Source organism: Panthera leo, chromosome C1 (assembly GCF_018350215.1).
Source record: "Panthera leo isolate Ple1 chromosome C1, P.leo_Ple1_pat1.1, whole genome shotgun sequence".
NCBI classification, from domain to species: Eukaryota; Metazoa; Chordata; class Mammalia; order Carnivora; family Felidae; genus Panthera; species Panthera leo.
The window spans coordinates 110,352,980-110,372,271 of record NC_056686.1 but is presented as its reverse complement, the minus strand read 5'-3'; the positions used below and the strand labels follow the sequence as shown (position 1 = coordinate 110,372,271).

Sequence of the window (19,292 nt, the reverse complement as noted above, 5' to 3'; positions counted from 1 at the left end):
GAAAATACTTTAATATATGTAATATATTCAACATCCTGAATAAAAATGGAAACAGGCCAATTAAACTTGTGATGGTTACCTTAGCTCACTTCTTAACCTTGGAGGGATTTGTTCTCCTGGCTACTGAACTACTGCAGCCATCGTAAATGGGTACCTGTTTTCTGTCAGCGTACAATTCAAACCAAGCATTTTTAAAGGTAGGTAGCAAAGGGCCCCTCTTGTTCCAAAACAACTAGGTTTTTAGGATGGACTTCCTCCGAATGCCTCCTCCTGCCCCGCTCGTGCCTTTCCCCGCTTCTCCCTGGCAATAAAGATGAATACCCTCTCCTCGAGCCACAGCCAGCCAGCTTTTTCCCCTCCCATGCCCTTCCTCATCCCTTTTGTTCCTTTCTCTTGGCCATTTCAATCCCGCCTCACCATTCAACATGAATAAAAAACTTGTAAATATCAGTATAAAAAAACACCACTAGAAGGGTTCTCTCTGCTCCTAAGCTCTTCCTGCCTCCCGCTCTTTCCTTCAGTAAACCAGTCCTCTCCATGCTGAGGAAAGCACCTTCTAAGTTGCCTCTTTGTTCAGTCAGTTTGCAAATCCCAGGGCCCTTTCCTACTATAAAGTGGCCCCCCCACTTCTCAGTGGGTTCCTACAGCTAATGGCTTCTTCTCTGACTTTAAGTTGCTTGAACTTGGTGTGATCTCAGACACAGCAGACTTTGACCTGAGGAAGCTGAACACATTCCATTTGGACTTACCTATGAATAATAATCCTCCCATTACCTCTATCTGTTTAAAAGTACCCTGGCTCCTCCAAGGAAAGAAACCCACCACTACAAATTAGAAGGGGTGTGGCCACCGGTGGTGGGGCGGCGGCGTTGGTTAATCCAGTAGGGGATGGCAGGGCCACTTTCTCGGCTCTCCCTTCTCCCTTTGGTCCCTGGGAGGAGAAAGAGAGGAGGAAGAGAGAGAGAGAGAGAGGTAAAGAGAAAAGGGGAAGAGCAAGGAGGAGAGGGAAATAGGTGGAGACAGACACAAGGTAGGGGAGAGGAAGAGAGGCAGGCTCTCAGTTCGTTGATAGCTGTACCTTGTGGGTAACAGACTCTTCTTTTCTCAGGGTCCCCAAATTCCAAAGATGGGTTCCTGCTTTCTGTTTCCCTGTTGGCCACCACTTCCATGCAATGAGACTACCATAAAGATTCTCCTAATCTCTTTACTGCTCCCTTTCCTAGGACGTGCTGCTTCTCCCAAAGTCCTAGTGCTGCAAAATGCTGATGGTAATTTGATAAAGTGAGGGCAAGAAATGTAACGTCCCACAGAGTGCTGTGGGCTCCGCTCATTAAAAATTACAGGGACTGAAGTTCATTGAAGTGCAGCCTCCACAGTGCTCCTAGGTTTCGGGCCTGTGTCCTCCCTGTGAGAAGCACACTGACTCCAACGCCTGCACCTCCAACCTGCCCTCCATCCACACCCCTCATAGTCCTGCCCTTGCCCTCTGCAGCCAGCAGCCTGCGGCCCCCTCGGTCCTGCTCCAGCCCTTCTCGTGTGACAGCACAACATGTGAACGAGACTAGGGGCTGCCTCTGTGCTCTCCTTCAACTCCTGCAATGAACTCAACTTCCAAACAGCCTTACATCTTGATACTGACAGTTCTCATCTCTGTGCTTTCCATAAGATCAAGAACCCGATGCATCAGTACATTGCTTTCTTCTTTTTCTTAGTGAATCATGCAGAACAATATAAGCAGCTAAAGCATTCAATATGTGGCACAACTCAGGGGCAGAAGAGGGTGATATGAAAAACACTACTAAAACCTCTGCATTCATGACCTCATCAAAACCTGTAAGTGGAAGCAGCTGAGCTCTCCAGGATGCTAACGACATGCATGTGCACTCAGTGTGCACAGGAGTCGCTCCCGCTCCCAAGAGAGGCACGCGGCTGACTGTCCGAGGCACAGGCCCTTCTCCCAGGGGTCGTCCCAGCAGTCTCACTGCCAGCTGCCACCTCCTCGGGGCGGCATTTCCAGCTAACCAAAGCAAGTCTAAGAAAACACTGTTAACAAAGCCTTTACCTGAAGTGACTGTGCTCCTAGTTTTCCTATAGGTTCAAGTGCCCATTCTATCAGTTACTTACCAATAAACTATTTACTGTGAGATTTACCCAGAGGTAGTAGAATGCAATCCCTTATTCAGCCAAGCAGATATTTACCTTTGTTAGGGCCAGGTCCTTGTCCAGGGTTAAGAGGGGGGATGCGACCTTGTGCTCCCTGCTGCCCTAGGCCTGGTATCAGGGGTGGGGGGCCTGCGTTCTGTCCTTCCTGAAAAGATGTTTTTAAAGCGGGGGTGTGAAATCATAGGCTTGTGCTTCATGAATAGCAATTTCATCATAATGTGACAAGATTAAAACACTAGGTTGCCCCAAAGCCTCCAGCAGTAAATATACAGCTAGTGACATTATAGTAAAATGGTCCTTAGATTGGGAGGAGACACTTCTCTTACCATAATAAAATGAAACACTTACATTTTAAACCTGATGACAGGTTTCATGTAAAGCTAGATCTTTACCTGTAATGCCAAGTAAGAACCACAATGGAAAGTCAGAAATCCTACATAACACTCTGCATAAAGGAGGAACTTCCAGCCAAAGTGAAGATCTGGAAATCTGCCGGGACAGGTAAACTCTGCTCTCACACTCAAGACTCCCTTCCAGCTACAGAGAATAATCAGTCCTCTCAAGAGGCTAGGGCTGGGTTTGAAGAGGCAGAAGAAAGGAGTTCGTCCACACCGGCTTTCTCCCACCACCTCCTTCCCTCCCTCTTTCTCGACCTCCTCATTTCCCATCCTCAGCACCTACTTCTCATTCCCAGCTGAATCACCTGGGACCCTACCAGACTCCTTAGGTCCCTGCAGACACAAACCTGCTGCTCTGATCCTCTGTCCCTGCGCTCGGGAACCCCAGAGTTCACTCCAGCGTGTCCCCAAGACTCTGCATTTTTACCCAGCCACGCCTAAATTCTGAGTCTCCACACTGTCCAATGACCTTGGATCAGGTCTCTTAACAAATTCCTTTATATAAAAAATGCATTTGGTGGCTGGACCTACTATGAAAACAGTAGTTGCATATTCCAAACCAGCTCCATGAAAGAGCAGCCATGACAGGACATGTGGCATGCGGCTACAAGGCCACCATTAACTCAACACCAGTAATTTCCGTCCTTTGTTTCCTCTCCCCCTGACCCAAAGACTGCTCTTATCAACATCTCTCAAGCTGTTACTTTAGCACCAGAAAGCAATTTCACTAAATTAAACCAACTGACACAATGGGTTTAAATAGTTGGCTTCATCCAAGTGAAGAAAGTCAAATTTCAGCATATAAAAAATATGACCAAAGATGTTTATCAGGCAACTCTTGAGATTTGAAATGTCCTATAATGTATCAAACCTTCACACTCATTCCTTAGGTCAACTAATGAGTCTTTAGAACCATTACGCCTTTCATGTATAAAATCTGTCACTACTTGATACAATAAAAACTCTTACTGAACTGTCCCAGAAACTCAGGCCTATCCTCTTAAATCTGACATGTTTATAATTTCAGTCATAATGTGGTAGCTAAAGTTCATCACTATTTTTGTCCTTCAAATGAAAGCAGTTAATTCATTACCATAAGGTTAGGTAACTGATACTGTAAACACACACAAATGCTCTGTGTGTTAATAAAATCTATAACACTTCCAGTTTTAGGGCAGTTAAGGACGATCAACCTAGATTTATTCCACTCATCCTAAATTCTAAAACATGCCCAACAGATTCTGGAAAGAAACTCAACTACCATCGGGTTCTTTGCTACTGTGACACCTCTAAATCCTGGGAGATCTACAGAAGGGTAATGTGTAACCTTATTTAGCTATTTTAATTCAGTAGACCCTACGGTCATCTTCATGTGACAGATTCTCAGGTGTCTGAAAAAGCAAAACGGGCCGTGTTCTGCACATGCAGCATCAGCAGCACATCCTCTCCAAGTGGATCGAGTGCCTCCCAGTGAAGACCCAGGGGGTCAACATTAGCTCACTCACTCACTCACTTTTGGTCCACAACTGACTTCAGGGACACAAACCCAGTTGTTCACACCCAAACAATGCTTCCACACTATGAAACGGAGAAAAATATAAAAACCACAGAGCCACACTGTCAAATCCATTCATGCTCATGCAGTCTTTCTCTAAGTCCCCCATGAACCCTGAGCCCTCCTCTCAAAGCACAAGCCCAGCCAAGGGGTAATAAAACTTGGCTAACAAAACAGAATCATCAAAAAAAGGGCCCAGAAAATGTCTACAGAAATATTCCCTCCAGTAAATTGACATGTGAGCTAAAACCCTGAACAGAATTTTGTCCAAAGGGTCATCATTTGATGATGCATCATTTGAGAATGCACAATTCCGGGCTCAGAGGTCTCTAAAAGCATTCACTGAAATGAAAATAGTGAGATCAGAGTCTGCTGTAAACTTGTGAGTTACATACTTCATCCTATCTTCAAGAGTAGAGCCGGCAGGCAAACCAGCCCGTGAAACACCAGGCTACAACATGAAGAGCCCAGAAAGGGGAGGCCTGACAGGCTCAAAGCCATCCATGCCTCTTCCTCAGGGTCACAGCTCTTTTAGCCCCAGGGACAATTAGGAACTGTACTAAACTAAGAGTTGATCTTTTCTGGAATAACTGCTATTGAAAAGATTCATATTACATTATGTATAATGGTCCATTTAATTATTCTCATTTGCTTCTTCAGCCATGATGCTACTCTCAAGCCACCATCACTACTTGAGAGCCCCTGATACGAACTGTGACGGCTTCCCATAGCATCTGGAAGGGCCACTTCTGTGCAGGGCATATTTTCCCAATGTGTAATGCCTAGAAGTTAGAAATAAATAATACCTGATTGAAGGGGGCCCGAGGCCCATCACCTAGCAGAGCTGTTTTCTGCTGCTGGAATGGTATTGGCCCTTGAGATGGATGTGGCCCTCTTGCCGGGTTCTGCTGTCCCTGAGGTCCAGGGGGCCCTTGCATGCCACCCTGGGGTGGAGGCCCCAAAGAGCCCTGGGGCGGCCCCTGCTGACCTTGTGAGCCTGGAGGCCCCCGCAATTCCTGGGGAGGGCCTAGCATGGACCCTTGGGCTGGAGGCCCCTGCATGCCTCGCATCTCCTGAGGGCCGTGTCCCAGCAGTCCACTTGGAGGGTGAGGTCCTCTCATCTCTTGAGGCGGGTGGCCCATCATCATCCCTTGGGGAGCAGGACCCTGGTTCTCTCGGGGGCCTGGAGGACCCTGCATTCCTCTTGGATTCAATCCCATCAGAGGTCCCTGAGACACAGGACCTTGGATCCCTTGAGACCCTGGCCCACCTTGGATCCCATGAGGGTGAGGAGGTCCTTGCATTCCTCTGGGACCAGGTGGTCCCTGCATACCTTGAGTACCAGGAGGCCCCTGAGGGCCCAAGTGACCCTGGGGACCAGGTGGGCCTTGGGGGCCTATGTGACCTTGTGGGCCAGGTGGACCCTGAGGCCCCATATGACCTTGAGGACCAGAATTACCCTGTGGTCCAGGTGGTCCTTGAGGTCCCAAAGGGCCATGAGGTCCAGGATGCCTTTGCATTCCTTGGGGCCCATGCATGTCCTGAGGCCTCGGCAACCCCTGGGGTGGGCCCTGGGGCCCTTGTGGTCCCATGAATCCTTGTGGCCCCCCACCTCCCTGATGCAGTGGAGGACCTTGTGGTCCCATTTGTCCCTGGGGTCCAGGGGGTCTAAACTGTCCCTGCGGCCCCGGAGGCCCCATTTGAGCCATGTTCATTGGCATCTGCTGAGATGGATGGGGTTGTTGAAAACCTTGAGGAATCTGAGACATTGGACCTTGTCCTGGAAAGGGCTGGGGTCCGAGGAGAGGAGTGCCAGATGAAGGAGGAGGCTGAATTTGCTCAGCCTGTTTCTGTGCAAGTCTTTCAATTTTAAGTTGCTGGAAAGAAAGAACAAACACACTGATAAATATGCCGCAGCCCTCAACGATGACAATATTGCTATCACTTACTTCACTGGGAGAGCCTCAATACAAACATAAGGCATCGACCTCCCAACACTCCACAGTAACTACAATCCATACAACATTCAGGTATTCTGGGAGCATGTAAGCACCTTCTTTTGAAATACTGGGAAACAATAGTCAGAATTATTCATATCCGATAATTTACTAGTTCTTTATCATTCTTGCTAACTTTCAAAGGTTAAAAAAAAAAAAAAGGAGCAAATCACCTGCTCTAGAGCTGACAGAAAAAGAAAAATTATTTTATCTGTGGGTAAATAAATGAATTCAAGTTAAAACTGTGCTGGCTTTATCTTTTCTATGAAAAAGGTACGTTTAACTTAGTTCGACTCACTGCTTGACTGATCTGGTTTCAAAGTCTAAGAAACAGAATTCTTTCACAAACTAGCTTCCTAATGTAGCAATAAGAAATGGTGGTGCTGGGTGGGGGTATGGGCAAAATAGGGGAAGAGGTTTAAGAGGTACAAACCTCCAGTTAATAAAATAATTAAGTCACAGGGACAAAACGTACAGCATTGAGAATATAGTCACTAATACTGTAATAATGTTGCATGGTGACAGATGATACACTTATCATGCTGTGCACAGCATAAGGTATAGAACTGGTGAATCACTATGTTGTACACCTGAAACTGTGACATTGTATGTAAACTATACTTCAATTAAAAAATGAGAAAAACAGAAATGGTGGCGTTCGTCAGATCCATCTGAGAGTCCCATCCCCTCTCCTTAAGAGCATGTCAATAAATGTCTTTTAAGAAAGATCTACTTTCTTAGATCATCTTGAACCCTCCGCTAAAGAGCATCACACACCTCCAGAAGCTGTGGGTTAGTATACTGTAACGTGGCCATTTCTTGTTCAATTTCCGCTTGTGTTTTCTTCTTCTCTTCCAATTTAATGTCCTCTTTTCTGTCATTCAGTACCTCATTTGGGGCAGGAATTGGAACTTTATTTTGCATCCACGCCTTGGGAAAGAAGAGAATATTAAAATATACCCTAAGTGTGTATATTATAATGAGAGAAGGTGAAAACCATTCTGTAAGGTCATTGGCTCATTCCAACCTGCTGAAAAGAAGTCAGTTCACCTGGTACACTGCCTTTATTTCTAATGCTCCTTCTTGGTGACACAAGAATGGAGTTAGGCAAGCACATTGCCAGGTAGAAATTACTAACTTAATAAAAACTATAAGATCTTATGTGTTATTAAGAATGAAAAGTCTGCCCACATCTTCAAAAGGGCACAGGCACTTTGTGTTGCAGAGACAAATAAAGTAGAAGACAGACAGACAACGCAGAGGAGAGTCAACATACTCTCTCTGTTCCATGCTTCTCTCTTCTCTTTCCTCTGATGGCTTGGACAGTAAGACATAGGTGAGAATCAAAGAGCTACAAGAGTCATGACGAACTCCACACGAATGCAGAGCAGCAGATGGGAACTCTAAGAATACTCCAAAGAAGTCTGTAGTGCAGAAAGACCTTCCACGGATGAAAACATGCAAGAAAGCCTCAGCAGGCAGAACCTCCTGGTGGAGGAGGGGGCTGCTGGTAGTTACTCACCTGCTGGAACTGAGCAGGAATAGGTTTTGCATATGGAACTTTCTTCTGAGGAACTTTTTTCTGATCCTTTTGCATCACCTCCTCCATTCCCCAGTCCAAACCTGGAATTGTCATCTCAATTTCATTTGACTCATCTTTCCCTGTAACCATAAAAAGAAGCAGTTAGCCAAGGAAATAAGAGAAGGTGGCTACTTCATCAGTGAATGCATTTTTAGAAGAGACTTTAAATAATATGTAATAGATAATTCGATGACTTTTATCAACATGTCTCAACATAAATCATTTGGGCACTTTCAAAATAATTCAGCATCATGAAGGTAAGAAACAGGTCTCCAGGGGCGCCTGGGTGGCTCAGTCGGTTAAGGGTCCAAACTCTTGGTTTCAGCTCAGGTCATGATCTCACAGTTTGTGAGTTGGAGCTCTACACTGGGCTTTGGGCTGCCAGCTCAGAGCCAGCTTGGAATCCTCTCCCTCTCTCAGACCCTCCCCTGCCTGTGCATGCTGTCTCTGTCTCTCAAACAAATAAATAAACTTAAAAAAAGAAGAAAATAGAAGAGGTCTCCAAAAATTTTATAAAAATAAAACGTATAGGTACAATGTCTCTTACCCATCTGCTCCTGTTCCATAGCCAGTTTTAGTTGTTCTGGTATTCCCATTCCTGGAATTACTGCCAGGCTATTAGGTTCAAGGTCATCTACAAATAGAAATACATCTATTGTCAATAGAGATTTTATAAACATAGTAGTCCAATAAAATGAACACTTTATAAAAATGAATTATCACTCAATAAACTGTAAAACTGAAATTAGTTTTATATAATCTTATCCATACCTAATAACACTTTTATAAAAGAATATCAGATTTCAAAGAACAATAAATGTGCAAGGGTCTCACCATATTCTACTCCATCTTCAGACATTCCAGGCAATAGGTTGAGATTATATCGATCTCGCATTTTATCACCTGGTCGGTTTCGGGTCCAAAATTTGCTGTCAAAACAAAACCATTTGGAGGGGCGAGGGGAGGAGCATAGTTTTGGTATATTTCTGGGCACTTACAAATACCAAGCAGGGTAAACGCAATAAAGTTTTAAACACCTTTCTTCTAAAAATTTAAAATGTTGAATGATTTTTTTTTATAAGAAGGCAGAACAAAATTTGAATAACAAAGTCATACTCCATACTCTATCTCCTTATTATTATATACATATTTATAAATCACTATAAAAATGTTGAACTACAGGGGCGCCTGGGTGGCTCAGTTAGCTGAATATCTGACTTCGGCTCAGGTCACAGGTCATGGGTTCGAGCCCCATGTCGGGGTCTGTGCTAACAGCTCAGAGCCTGGAGCCTGCTTCAGATTCTGTGTCTCCCTCTCTCTCTGCCCCTCCCCCTCTCATGCTCTCTGTCTCTCTCTCTCTCTCAAAAATAAATAAAGATTTAAAAAATTCATAAAGGGCTCAGTCTGACTTTGGCTCTCAGGTCATAATCTCACAGTTTGTGGGTTCGAGCCCTGCGATGGGCTCTGTGCTGACAGCTCAGAGCCTGGAACCTGCTTTGGATTCTCTGTCTCCTTCTCTGTCTATCCTTCCCCCTCTCATTCTCTCTCTCTCTCTCTCTCAAAATTAAATTTTAAAAAATTTATAAAAAAGAGGTTGGACCACGAATTAATACATCAATAAAAATAAATATATATCTTCTCTGCAGCTCTATAAACACAGTAATTCCTTGTTATTTTTGATATAAAGCTTACCTAGTATGGTCATTTGAACCTGAGCAGAGAATATGTCCAAGAGGATGCCACGCCAGACTCCAGATCATTCCTTCATGGGCCATCTCCATCCCACCCACTTCCTTCTCTACCCTGTAATAGCACCACAGAAAGAAGTCTTTTCAATAAAATCACACACACACACACACACAGACATTTTGTTTTACTGTAACACAAAGCTACCAAAGCCTTTTACTTTGAATCTGGTCAGTTCCACATGTTTCAGGGGTACTGATTTGTCATCAGTAATATAATCTTTGATTCAAAGAGCACTTCAGAGGGAAAAATGCTTCAAGAATGATTTCACCAATAAGAATCAAAGAAATCTGTTTTATTCTCCTTTAATGGTTTCCACATCCAAAATGAAGGTGCTAAGTTTTCTATTCCAAGCTGGGTTTACAGAATTGAAAACTGCAGGAAGACTCTGATACAGGACATAGGAATACTCAGAAAAAAACACAAAATACCATGTTCTATACTTTTGGGAGCTCTCTTCATAAAAATACAACTGTTTTACATGGTAAGTATTACATACCCCACATGCCAGAATAACAAAGAGCCATCGGACCCGCCACTGGCAAATAGTCCTTCGTGAACAGGATGCCAGGCCACAGCTGTAAAACAAACGTGGGGGAAGGCAAAGTCGTCAGCATCTCAGCATACTAGTGGTGACAGAATGAGAAGCATGCCACAGCCACCGACCTGTGGCTTCTTTCTTGTGACCTCGGAAGACTTGAAGCTCTTCTTTCAGGTTTCGGATATCAAAAAGTTTGCAGAGGTGGTCACGTGATGCGGTGAGCAGCCAATTGCCATTGAGATTTAATTTCACTTCCATTACTGTGTTTTTATGGGCGTGACTAGAAACAAAGTACCAAGGAAATAATCTGTCAGAATTTAAAACAAGTATGAATCCATACAATGGCCATTTTGGTTAAAAAGGACATGGGTCAAGACGGCAAGAGGTCTGTAAAGCATGTAACAGCACGAGACCACAGTTAAAGTACACTTGAAAGAAATAGGTCAATGACAGAAATAACATCCATTATCTAAGCATAGTTTTCATTAACCAACTAAAATAGCAACAGAACCTCAACTGTACAGGGAAGCTGATCTGGGAAGCAGGGAAGCACCTGAGCATGTAAATTAATATTCAATAAATCTCATTAACTTTTCAAAGTTCAGTGAAGCTCCTCTCATTAAGACAAAGCATAAAAAAGGGGCACAGGCTAGTTTGAGGGTTAATTTGAACTAAAAACACCGCAACAAGTCGAGGCCTGCAAGGAGCACCGCTCACATTTCCCTTCAGCGGCTGCAGCCACTGCAGTCTGCAGCAAAGCAGCCTTGCTCCAACCCCTCACTCTGGATTTGCCTCCCTTCCCAGTCACAAGGACCAGGATCCAGCTGTTTCGTCAAAAACATGTTAGTAACATAGCCATTTAAATATGAATGTCAACAGATAATTCAAAGACAAAACTTTATTATGAGGCTGCATCAGAAATAAGCACCTCAGACAAAAAATGAGAATGGATTCAAAACTGGAGGGGAAACTTCTCTCTAAACAGATGTGGTGAGATGGAGAGGGCTGGAGCAGATGTGCCGAGATGGACAGATGTGGCGAGATGGACAGATATGGTGAGATGGGACAGATGTGGTGAGATGGAGAGGGCTGGGGCAGATGTGGTGAGGTGGGCAGATGTCGCGAGATGGAGAGGGCTGGGACAGATGTGGTGACATGGACAGATATGGCGAGATGGAGAGGGCTGGGGCAGATGTGGCAAGGTGGGCAGATGTGGCAAGATGGAGAGGGCTGGGGCAGATGTGGTGAGATGGGCAGATGTGGCAAGATGGAGAGGGCTGGGACAGATGTGGCAAGATGGACAGATGTGGCAAGATGGAGAGGGCTGGGGCAGATGTGGTGAGATGGACAGATGTGGCGAGATGGAGAGGGCTGGAGCAGATGTGGCGAGATGGACAGATGTGGTGAGATGGAGAGGGCTGGGCAGATGTGGCGAGGTGGGCAGATGTGGCAAGATCGAGAGGGCTGCGGCAGATGTGGTGAGATGGACAGATGTGGCAAGATGGAGAGGGCTGGGACAGATGTGGCAAGATGGACAGATGTGGCAAGATGGAGAGGGCTGGGGCAGATGTGAGATGGACAGATGTGGCAAGATGGAGAGGGCTGGGGCAGATGTGGCAAGGTGGGCAGATGTGGTGAGATGGAGAGGGCTGGGGCAGATGTGGCGAGATGGGCAGATGTGGCGAGATGGAGAAGGCTGGGCAGATGTGGTGAGATGGACAGATGTGGCAAGATGGAGAGGGCCGGGGCAGATGTGGCAAGGTGGGCAGATGTGGTGAGATGGAGAGGGCTGGGGCAGATGTGGTGAGATGGACAGATGTGGCGAGATGGAGAAGGCTGGGCAGATGTGGTGAGATGGACAGATGTGGCAAGATGGAGAGGGCTGGGGCAGATGTGGTGAGATGGACAGATGTGGCAAGATGGAGAGGGCTGCGGCAGATGTGGTGAGATGGACAGATGTGGCGAGATGGACAGATGTGGCAAGATGGAGAGGGCTGCGGCAGATGTGGTGAGATGGACAGATGTGGCAAGATGGAGAGGGCTGGGACAGATGTGGTGAGATGGACAGATGTGGCAAGATGGAGAGGGCTGCGGCAGATGTGGTGAGATGGACAGATGTGGCGAGATGGAGAGGGCTGGGACAGATGTGGCGAGATGGACAGATGTGGCGAGATGAAGAGGGCTGGGACAGATGTGGCGAGATGGACAGATGTGGCGAGATGGAGAGGGCTGGGGCAGATGTGGCGAGGTGGGCAGATGTGGCAAGATGGAGAGGCCTGGGGTATGTCTAGTAAGTGGCACAACATCAGCTCCATATACCAAATGGTACATTGTGAGACATGGCAACCTAGGGTAGCGAGAACCACCTCCTCCTCCCCACCCCCACCCCCAGGATCCCCAAATTACATTTAGATACATATAGCAGAACAGAAACCACACTTAATTAATAAGAAGACTCTAGGTATGAGTCCATCGGTTGTCTACCCTAGATTTTCAAGAATACATGGTGGGAAAGAAGGCTCAAAGTTAAGGAATACAGGCAGCCTTGTGCCCCTTCGTTTAGGGACCAAGGTAGGGTTCCTATCACTTACAGTGTTGCAAGACTCTGCCCCGTCTTGGGATCCCAGAACTTGATTGGTTGTTGACTATCTTTACTTCCTGAAACAACTAACCCTTTTGTTGGATGCCAGTCTACACATTTCACATCTGCACCATGCCCTGTGGGAAACAAATTAAGATAAAACCTAATCAGTCACACATTTAAAGCAGAACTCCACTGAATTTAAACCAGAGTAGACAAAACTATTATAAGTTTTGATCCTAGTACTGTCATATTAATCTTTTTGAAAAGACTCTTCGGTCTTTCGAGTTTTGGATACAGCAACCTCTTCCAAGGCCACGATGCACAGGAACTATTCCTCTTCTCCTACAACTAAGCTCATCTTCTTGCCTACCTGCTGGAGGGCCAGTCAAAGCATTTTGGAAGCTGCATCACCCAAGCCCCATATTTAAAGCTTTTTATGTTTTTGCAGGACGATCATAATCATTGGGCACGATCCTTGCCGTTCACTCCAGGTTTTCCCACTTCACAATGATCCTTATAGATCAAAAGTCCTAAATTCAGATTCACACACCAGCATTTTCTAGATGTGGCAGTAGGAAAAGTATTCCACTTATTGAAATGAATTGATGAATTTGATTAAATCAAAATGAGAAAAACAATCCCTGTGTCATTCACACACATGCCAGCTACTCTGTTTAGTGCTTACTACAAGCATCACCTCTTGAAATCCTCACAAAATCCTGAGAAAGATATGCTCATTACATCCTTTTTATAAGGGAAGTAAAGAAACAGAAGGACTGGAGGGGTTAACTAAGACGTCCTAGTTTCCAAAGCTAGTCAACGAGAACAGGAGCTGGAATGTGAACCTGGTCTACAGGATTCCAGAAATAGTTCTCTCAACCACAGTGCTAGAGCATGAGGTCACTTCACAAGTGGAACACATTAACTGATACTAAAACTCACTAAAGTCAGAATCACAATTTACAGAACTCAAAGAAACTAGTTATGGCTTTTAAAAAATCAGTGCTATCCAGAAAAAGCCTCAGGAGCAGTTTATACAGCACTACAAAGCAGGTGAAAAGGGAGGTAGAGAGTATTTCAAACAGCTCCCTCTCTAATCAAGACCAAATCCAGCTTCTATGAAGTTTGAGGTGGAAAGGAGAAAGGATATGGAAGAATATCAAGGGAGGGAGGTAGGGAAGAAGGAAGAGATGGTTCCAGAGGCAGTAGAAAGTAAATTTGCACCAATTAAGGTGAGTGATTTGGGGCACCCATGTGGCTCAGTTGGTTGAGCGTCCCACTCTTGATTTTGGCTCAGGTCATGATCTTGCAGTTCGTGAGATGGAGCCCTCTGTCGGGCTTGCGCTGACGGTGCAGAGACCACTTAGGATCCTCTCTGTCCCTCCCCTGCTCGTGCTCTCTCTCTCAAAAGTAAATGAAGAAGGAGGAGGAGAAGGAGAAGGAGGAGGAGAAGAAGGAGAAGGAGGAGGAGAAGAAGGAGGAGGAGAAGAAGGAGAAGGAGGAGGAGGAGGAGGAGGAGGAGGAGGAGGAGGAGGAGGAGGAGGAGGAGAAGGAGGAGAAGAAGAAGAAGAAGAAGGAGGAGAAGAAGAGGAGGAGGAGGAGGAGGAGGAGGAGGAGGAGGAGGAGGAGGAGGAGGAGGAGGAGGAGGAGGGAGGAAGGAAGGAGGAGAAAAGAAGGATTTGCATCTCAAATAAGCAGGAACTTTAAAAACAAGACCCCATGCTGGCAAGCATGTAAGAAGATGCCAACTGCCTGGGCAACAGTTTAACAATGTGTACGGAAGCCTGAAAAATGTGCGTATCCTACGACCCAATGACCTCATGTCTCAGAATTTATCCTGAGGAAATAATGGATGTACAGAAAGATTTACTTACAAGAATGTTAACTGATAGTTTATTCTGAAATGCCCTCCAGAAACATACTGCAAAATATATTTCAGTATGGCATATGGGCTCAATGGAATATGATGCACCTGTTAAATGACAATATAGTAATTTAATGATGTAATTACAATGTTCATGATACAATCTCAAAAATACCAGTGTGTGCAGTATTCCTGATGCCACGAATGTAAAAGATAAATTAAGACCATGAGTGTATGCAAGCCTATCTAGAGAAAAAATGCAAGAAGTCTAGACACCAAACTGTTTCCAGAAATATTATTAAGATGAGTAGAGGTATTAAGGTGATTCTTATTCCTGTGTGTTTTGTTTTTATATTTTCTTTTTGTAATGTTTTGTGCTGTATATATATAATGAACATATATAATTTTATATATGGGACCCGAAGGTGGGAAAGGGGAAATTTTATTGTTGTTTTGATTTTATTAAGAAAAAGAACTGAGCATGGTAATATTGAATAGAAATACACTTCAGTCCCCCAGCCCCTTGTTTGGCTTAAGAAAGTTTAATGTCATTAACAACTAAGATATGGCCAGGAAATTAAAAAAACTTTATGGGCCACTATCACCCAAAATCAAGTATTATGTATAGATACATGTGTATTTTAGCCAAATTTGGAAAATACGTTAGAAAACACTTTTAAAATACGATGCATTGTGCAAAAAAAAGTTCATACTCTAAGCAGCCCCCTCTAACCTCGCCTTTTCTGGGATACTTTTGATATTGCCTCCACTTTATATGTTTAGTCTATATAGTATATGTTTAAAGAAGTATATGCAAAAAAAAAGAAAAAAGAAAACCCTATCAGTTCATAAAAAAGAAACAACAAAATATATTTTAGCTGCTTTGATTTTGTTTTCTGAAGTTTTCTACAATGTATTTAAGTAGAATCCAAGCCAAGTGAGGAATCCCATCTATCCTTTTCTGCTAAACAAATTTACCCATATCCAGACAAATCACTAATAAAAATTCAACTGATTGGAACTGATTCTTGGATATTATTTTATTGGTCATTGTCCTTAATAATAAAATAAAAATACTACTATTAGCAAGCATATACACTTATTATATGTATGGTATTATTCTTTTTTTTTTTTTTTTTTAAGAGAGTAAGAGCATGGGGGTGGGGGGGCGGCTGGTGGCGGTGGACAGAGAGAGACAGAGAGAGACAGTGTCTTAAGCAAGCTCGACGCTCAGTACGGAACCTAATGAGGGGCTCGGTCCTACAACCCTGGAATTGTGATCTGAGCCAAAAACAAGAGTCAGACGCCTGGCTGAGCCACCCAGGCACATCTGTATGGCACTATTAGTTATTCTAAACAAAGCATGTATACTAATACTTTACATATGAAAATTACAAATAGGTTGAACAACTTGCCCATGATCACACAGCTGATATATGGCAGAGCAGACATCTTGAATGCAGGGAGCTGGCCCCTAAGCCATAGCTCTTAAATGCCTATTGCCCCATTAGATGTGGAAAGGTTCGTCTAAGAGTTACAGGAGGAAAAGAAAACATGTCCCTTTCTATTGGCTTCTATATGCACAAAGACTCACTGAAAGATAGCAGACAGGGAACAGATGGAAAGGCAAGTATCCAAGTCTTTACATTATTTTATTTTTAACTATATGCACATGTCATCTATTTTTTTTATTAAACACAAATAAAAGTTACCTAAGAAAATATGTACAAAATAATATGTGCACCATGCTAATTACATTTGTAGCTTAAAAAGACACACACACAGAGCACACACAAACATTTGCTCAAAAATGTACAAAATGTGCCTGAAAGAAAACACAAGAATCTCATCACATTAATTGCCTCCAAGAGAGGTAAATGCGTAAGGAGACTTCACTGTATATTGTTTGGTACTTTTTAAATACTGAAACACATGAATCATCTATTGAGAAAAAAATCAACTAAAATTTTTAATTTACTAAATAGCAGTAGACTGATTACCTCTGGAAAGTGGATACGAAATGGTTACAAGTAGCATGTATCATTGTTACAATTTTTTCAAATGAAAAGGAGGAAAAATAAATAGCTTAACCCTGGCGCAGAAGCACACTGATCTGCAACCGCTTCCTTCTTCAGTAAAAAAATGTTACTAAATTTCCAATGAAGTGACAAAAATGCTTTCAAATGATAAAATTGTACCCTCTCATGTCAGTGTTGACACAATTAGATCCAGAACAAGGAGACTAATAGAAATTTATCCTAAGAAAATAATCTAAAGGTTTTTTTTTAACTTTTATATTTAAGAGATGGCATTTGAAACCTTGTTGAAAGTAGTGAAAATGTGTGAACAAATTTTAGAGGTGGGATAATTAAGCGAACTGTGTCATGGCCAAAAAAAAGAACATACAACTATTAAAATAAGGATTCTAGGAACAAAGGAAAATGCTCGTGAAATAAAGTGAATTTTAAACTAGCAAGCAAAATAACATATGTATAAATGGTGCATATACCACAGGGGTGATTATGAAAATGTTCATGTGTAAGTACAGAAATATGAATAAGCAGCAAATGAAAACTATATTGAGATCACAGAAACAAAGGTGAAGTGTTCATATTTCCTCTAATGTTACAGTGTGGTTTTAACCATAAATCACATAGGTTAGATTTTTGTGTGGGGGTAACTTTCTGATGTTTTTAAAATGAGAAAAAAAACCACCACTGAATCAAGTTACTTTGCTAGGCAGTATTTTTCTATCAGAGTAACAAAAATTAAATTTGGTGACCCCAGCAATAAGAGAATAATAGGCACTGTCATCCATTACTGGTCAGAAAGTAAACTGGTACAATTTTGGGAGAGGCCATTTGGTCAAATCTATCAAAATGTTACAGGCTTGGGAATGCAAGCTGGTGCAGCCACTCTGGAAAACAGTATGGAACTGTTTCAAAAAACTAAAAATAGAATTACCCTATGACCCAGCAATTGCACTACTAGGCATTTATCCAAGGGATACAGGTGTGCTGTTTTAAAGGGACACATGCACCCCAATATTTATAGCAGCACTATCAACAATAGCCAAAGCATGCAAAGAGCCCAAATGTCCATTGATTGATGAATGGATAAAGAAAATGTGGTACATATATACAATGGAATATTACTTGGCAATCAAAAAGAATGAAATCTTGCCATTTGTAACTACATGCTTGGAACTAGAAAGTATTATGCTAAGTGAAATTAGTCAGAAAAAGACAAAAATTGTATGACTTCACTCATATGAGGACTTTAAGAGACAAAACAGATGAACATAAGGGAAGGGAAACAAAAATAATATAAAAACAGGGAGGGGGACAAAACAGAAGAGACTCATAAATATGGAGAACAAACTGAGGGTTACGGAGGGGTTGTGGGAGGGGGGATGGGCTAAATGGGTAAGGGGCACTAAGGAATCTACTTCTGAAATCATTGTTGCACTATATGCTAATTTGGATGTAAATTTAAAAAAATAAAAAATTAAATTTAAAAAAATGTTATAGCCTTAATTCTCCTAGAAATTTACCTGTGTCTGTAGTTGTAAAATCACACCAAAATTTTACAAACATATTTATTGTTCCTTGTTTGATTCCCAAGACTGAAAACAACCCAAACATCAATCAATGAGGGGTTAGTTAGGAAAATTAAGGTAAATCCATGTAACTGAAAACAGTACAGCTGTTAAACTGAGGCAAGATGAGGGAACGTTTTGGGGGTGAAGGAAATGTTCTATATCTTGATTATGGTGGTGGTTACAACAATGAAGCAAAGGAAAGGAACATTTTGAAGGGACTGAAATGTTACATATCTTCATTATGGTATATGTCAAAATTCATAGAACTGAATACCTAGCAAGGGTGAATGTTACCATGTGTAATTTAGACCTCAATAAGCCTGACTTTTAAAAAAATATAAGCAGAAAAGCAAAGTGTAATTTCATCCAATTTGTACAAAAGAAAACGTAGCTGATAATAGTTTTTTAGGGAAAAGAAATGCTATGGGAAAAAGTAGGCATTTACTCTTGTACTGCCTGAAGTTTTTAACATGTTCTTTTATTACTTTACTTAATGGCAACTGCCTTTGGTCTCCTTCTATTCAAATCTTAAGAAATGACTGATACTAATTAGTGCCTTTGTCACTCAATACAGAACTAACCAGTGCTTGCAGTCCCAGGAAGATGTGCTTCAGAACCTCAGTGGGGATGCACTTTTTCGGATAGCTCTCAGACTCAGTATGAATGAATGAAGTTGCATATTTCAGGTTTTGTGAGCTGGGTGCTATATATAGAAGCTTAATTTTATATAAATTATTCTCTCACAGAAAAATGATTGAAGCCCAAACACACAGCTTATCAACTGTAACCATTAACCCAAATGAATGTCTCTATACTAATTTTTATCATTTCAAAGGTCCAGAATTTCAGGATAGAACCATTCAAAATTCTTTGTGATCCCCAAATATGGAAACTTCACGAACGTAATTAGTATTTGCAATGCTGAAGCAATTAACACAGATGGAATTGAAAATTTATTCAAGTGATAACTGTTTTTACAAACCAGTGACCTAGATATTTTAGAACTAACATCTTGCTAATGGCTCAAGATCTAGGACTAAAAACTTCTTGCCAATGGAACACCAAGCAATTTTTAAAGTGGCCCTTAATTGTAACTTTTCAGAATCAAGCCTGAAAATATGAAGATAAAATTCAACATCAAACCCACTCCAGGTACTACAAAGCCTAACACAGGGCAAGGTGTAGCCTTGCAGGGATCTGACAGGGGTCTACAGGTAGACTGTGGTAAACACATACAGTCTTCCATAGGAGAAGAGCTTTA

At 42.7% G+C, this 19,292-nt stretch overlaps 1 protein-coding gene across 6 annotated transcripts in view; it reads right to left on the bottom strand.

The window, feature by feature from the left end:
- The window catches only part of WDR33 (WD repeat domain 33), a 107,867-nt gene that overhangs the window by 10,786 nt on the left and 77,789 nt on the right, over positions 1-19,292 (bottom strand). For 3 of the 6 annotated variants that reach the window (XM_042954078.1, XM_042954075.1, XM_042954076.1), the window contains exons 8-17: positions 12,574-12,700; positions 10,108-10,262; positions 9,941-10,019; positions 9,388-9,498; positions 8,530-8,624; positions 8,243-8,329; positions 7,636-7,775; positions 6,891-7,043; positions 4,923-5,993; positions 2,200-2,308 (exon numbers count right to left, since the gene is read on the bottom strand). In XM_042954078.1, the coding sequence (XP_042810012.1) occupies positions 2,200-2,308; positions 4,923-5,993; positions 6,891-7,043; positions 7,636-7,775; positions 8,243-8,329; positions 8,530-8,624; positions 9,388-9,498; positions 9,941-10,019; positions 10,108-10,262; positions 12,574-12,700 (2,127 nt within the window). Of the gene's footprint in view, positions 1-822; positions 932-2,199; positions 2,309-4,922; positions 5,994-6,890; positions 7,044-7,635; positions 7,776-8,242; positions 8,330-8,529; positions 8,625-9,387; positions 9,499-9,940; positions 10,020-10,107; positions 10,263-12,573; positions 12,701-19,292 lie in introns of all 6 variants that reach the window. The other 3 variants (XM_042954079.1, XM_042954077.1, XM_042954080.1) reach the window with 2 other exon arrangements.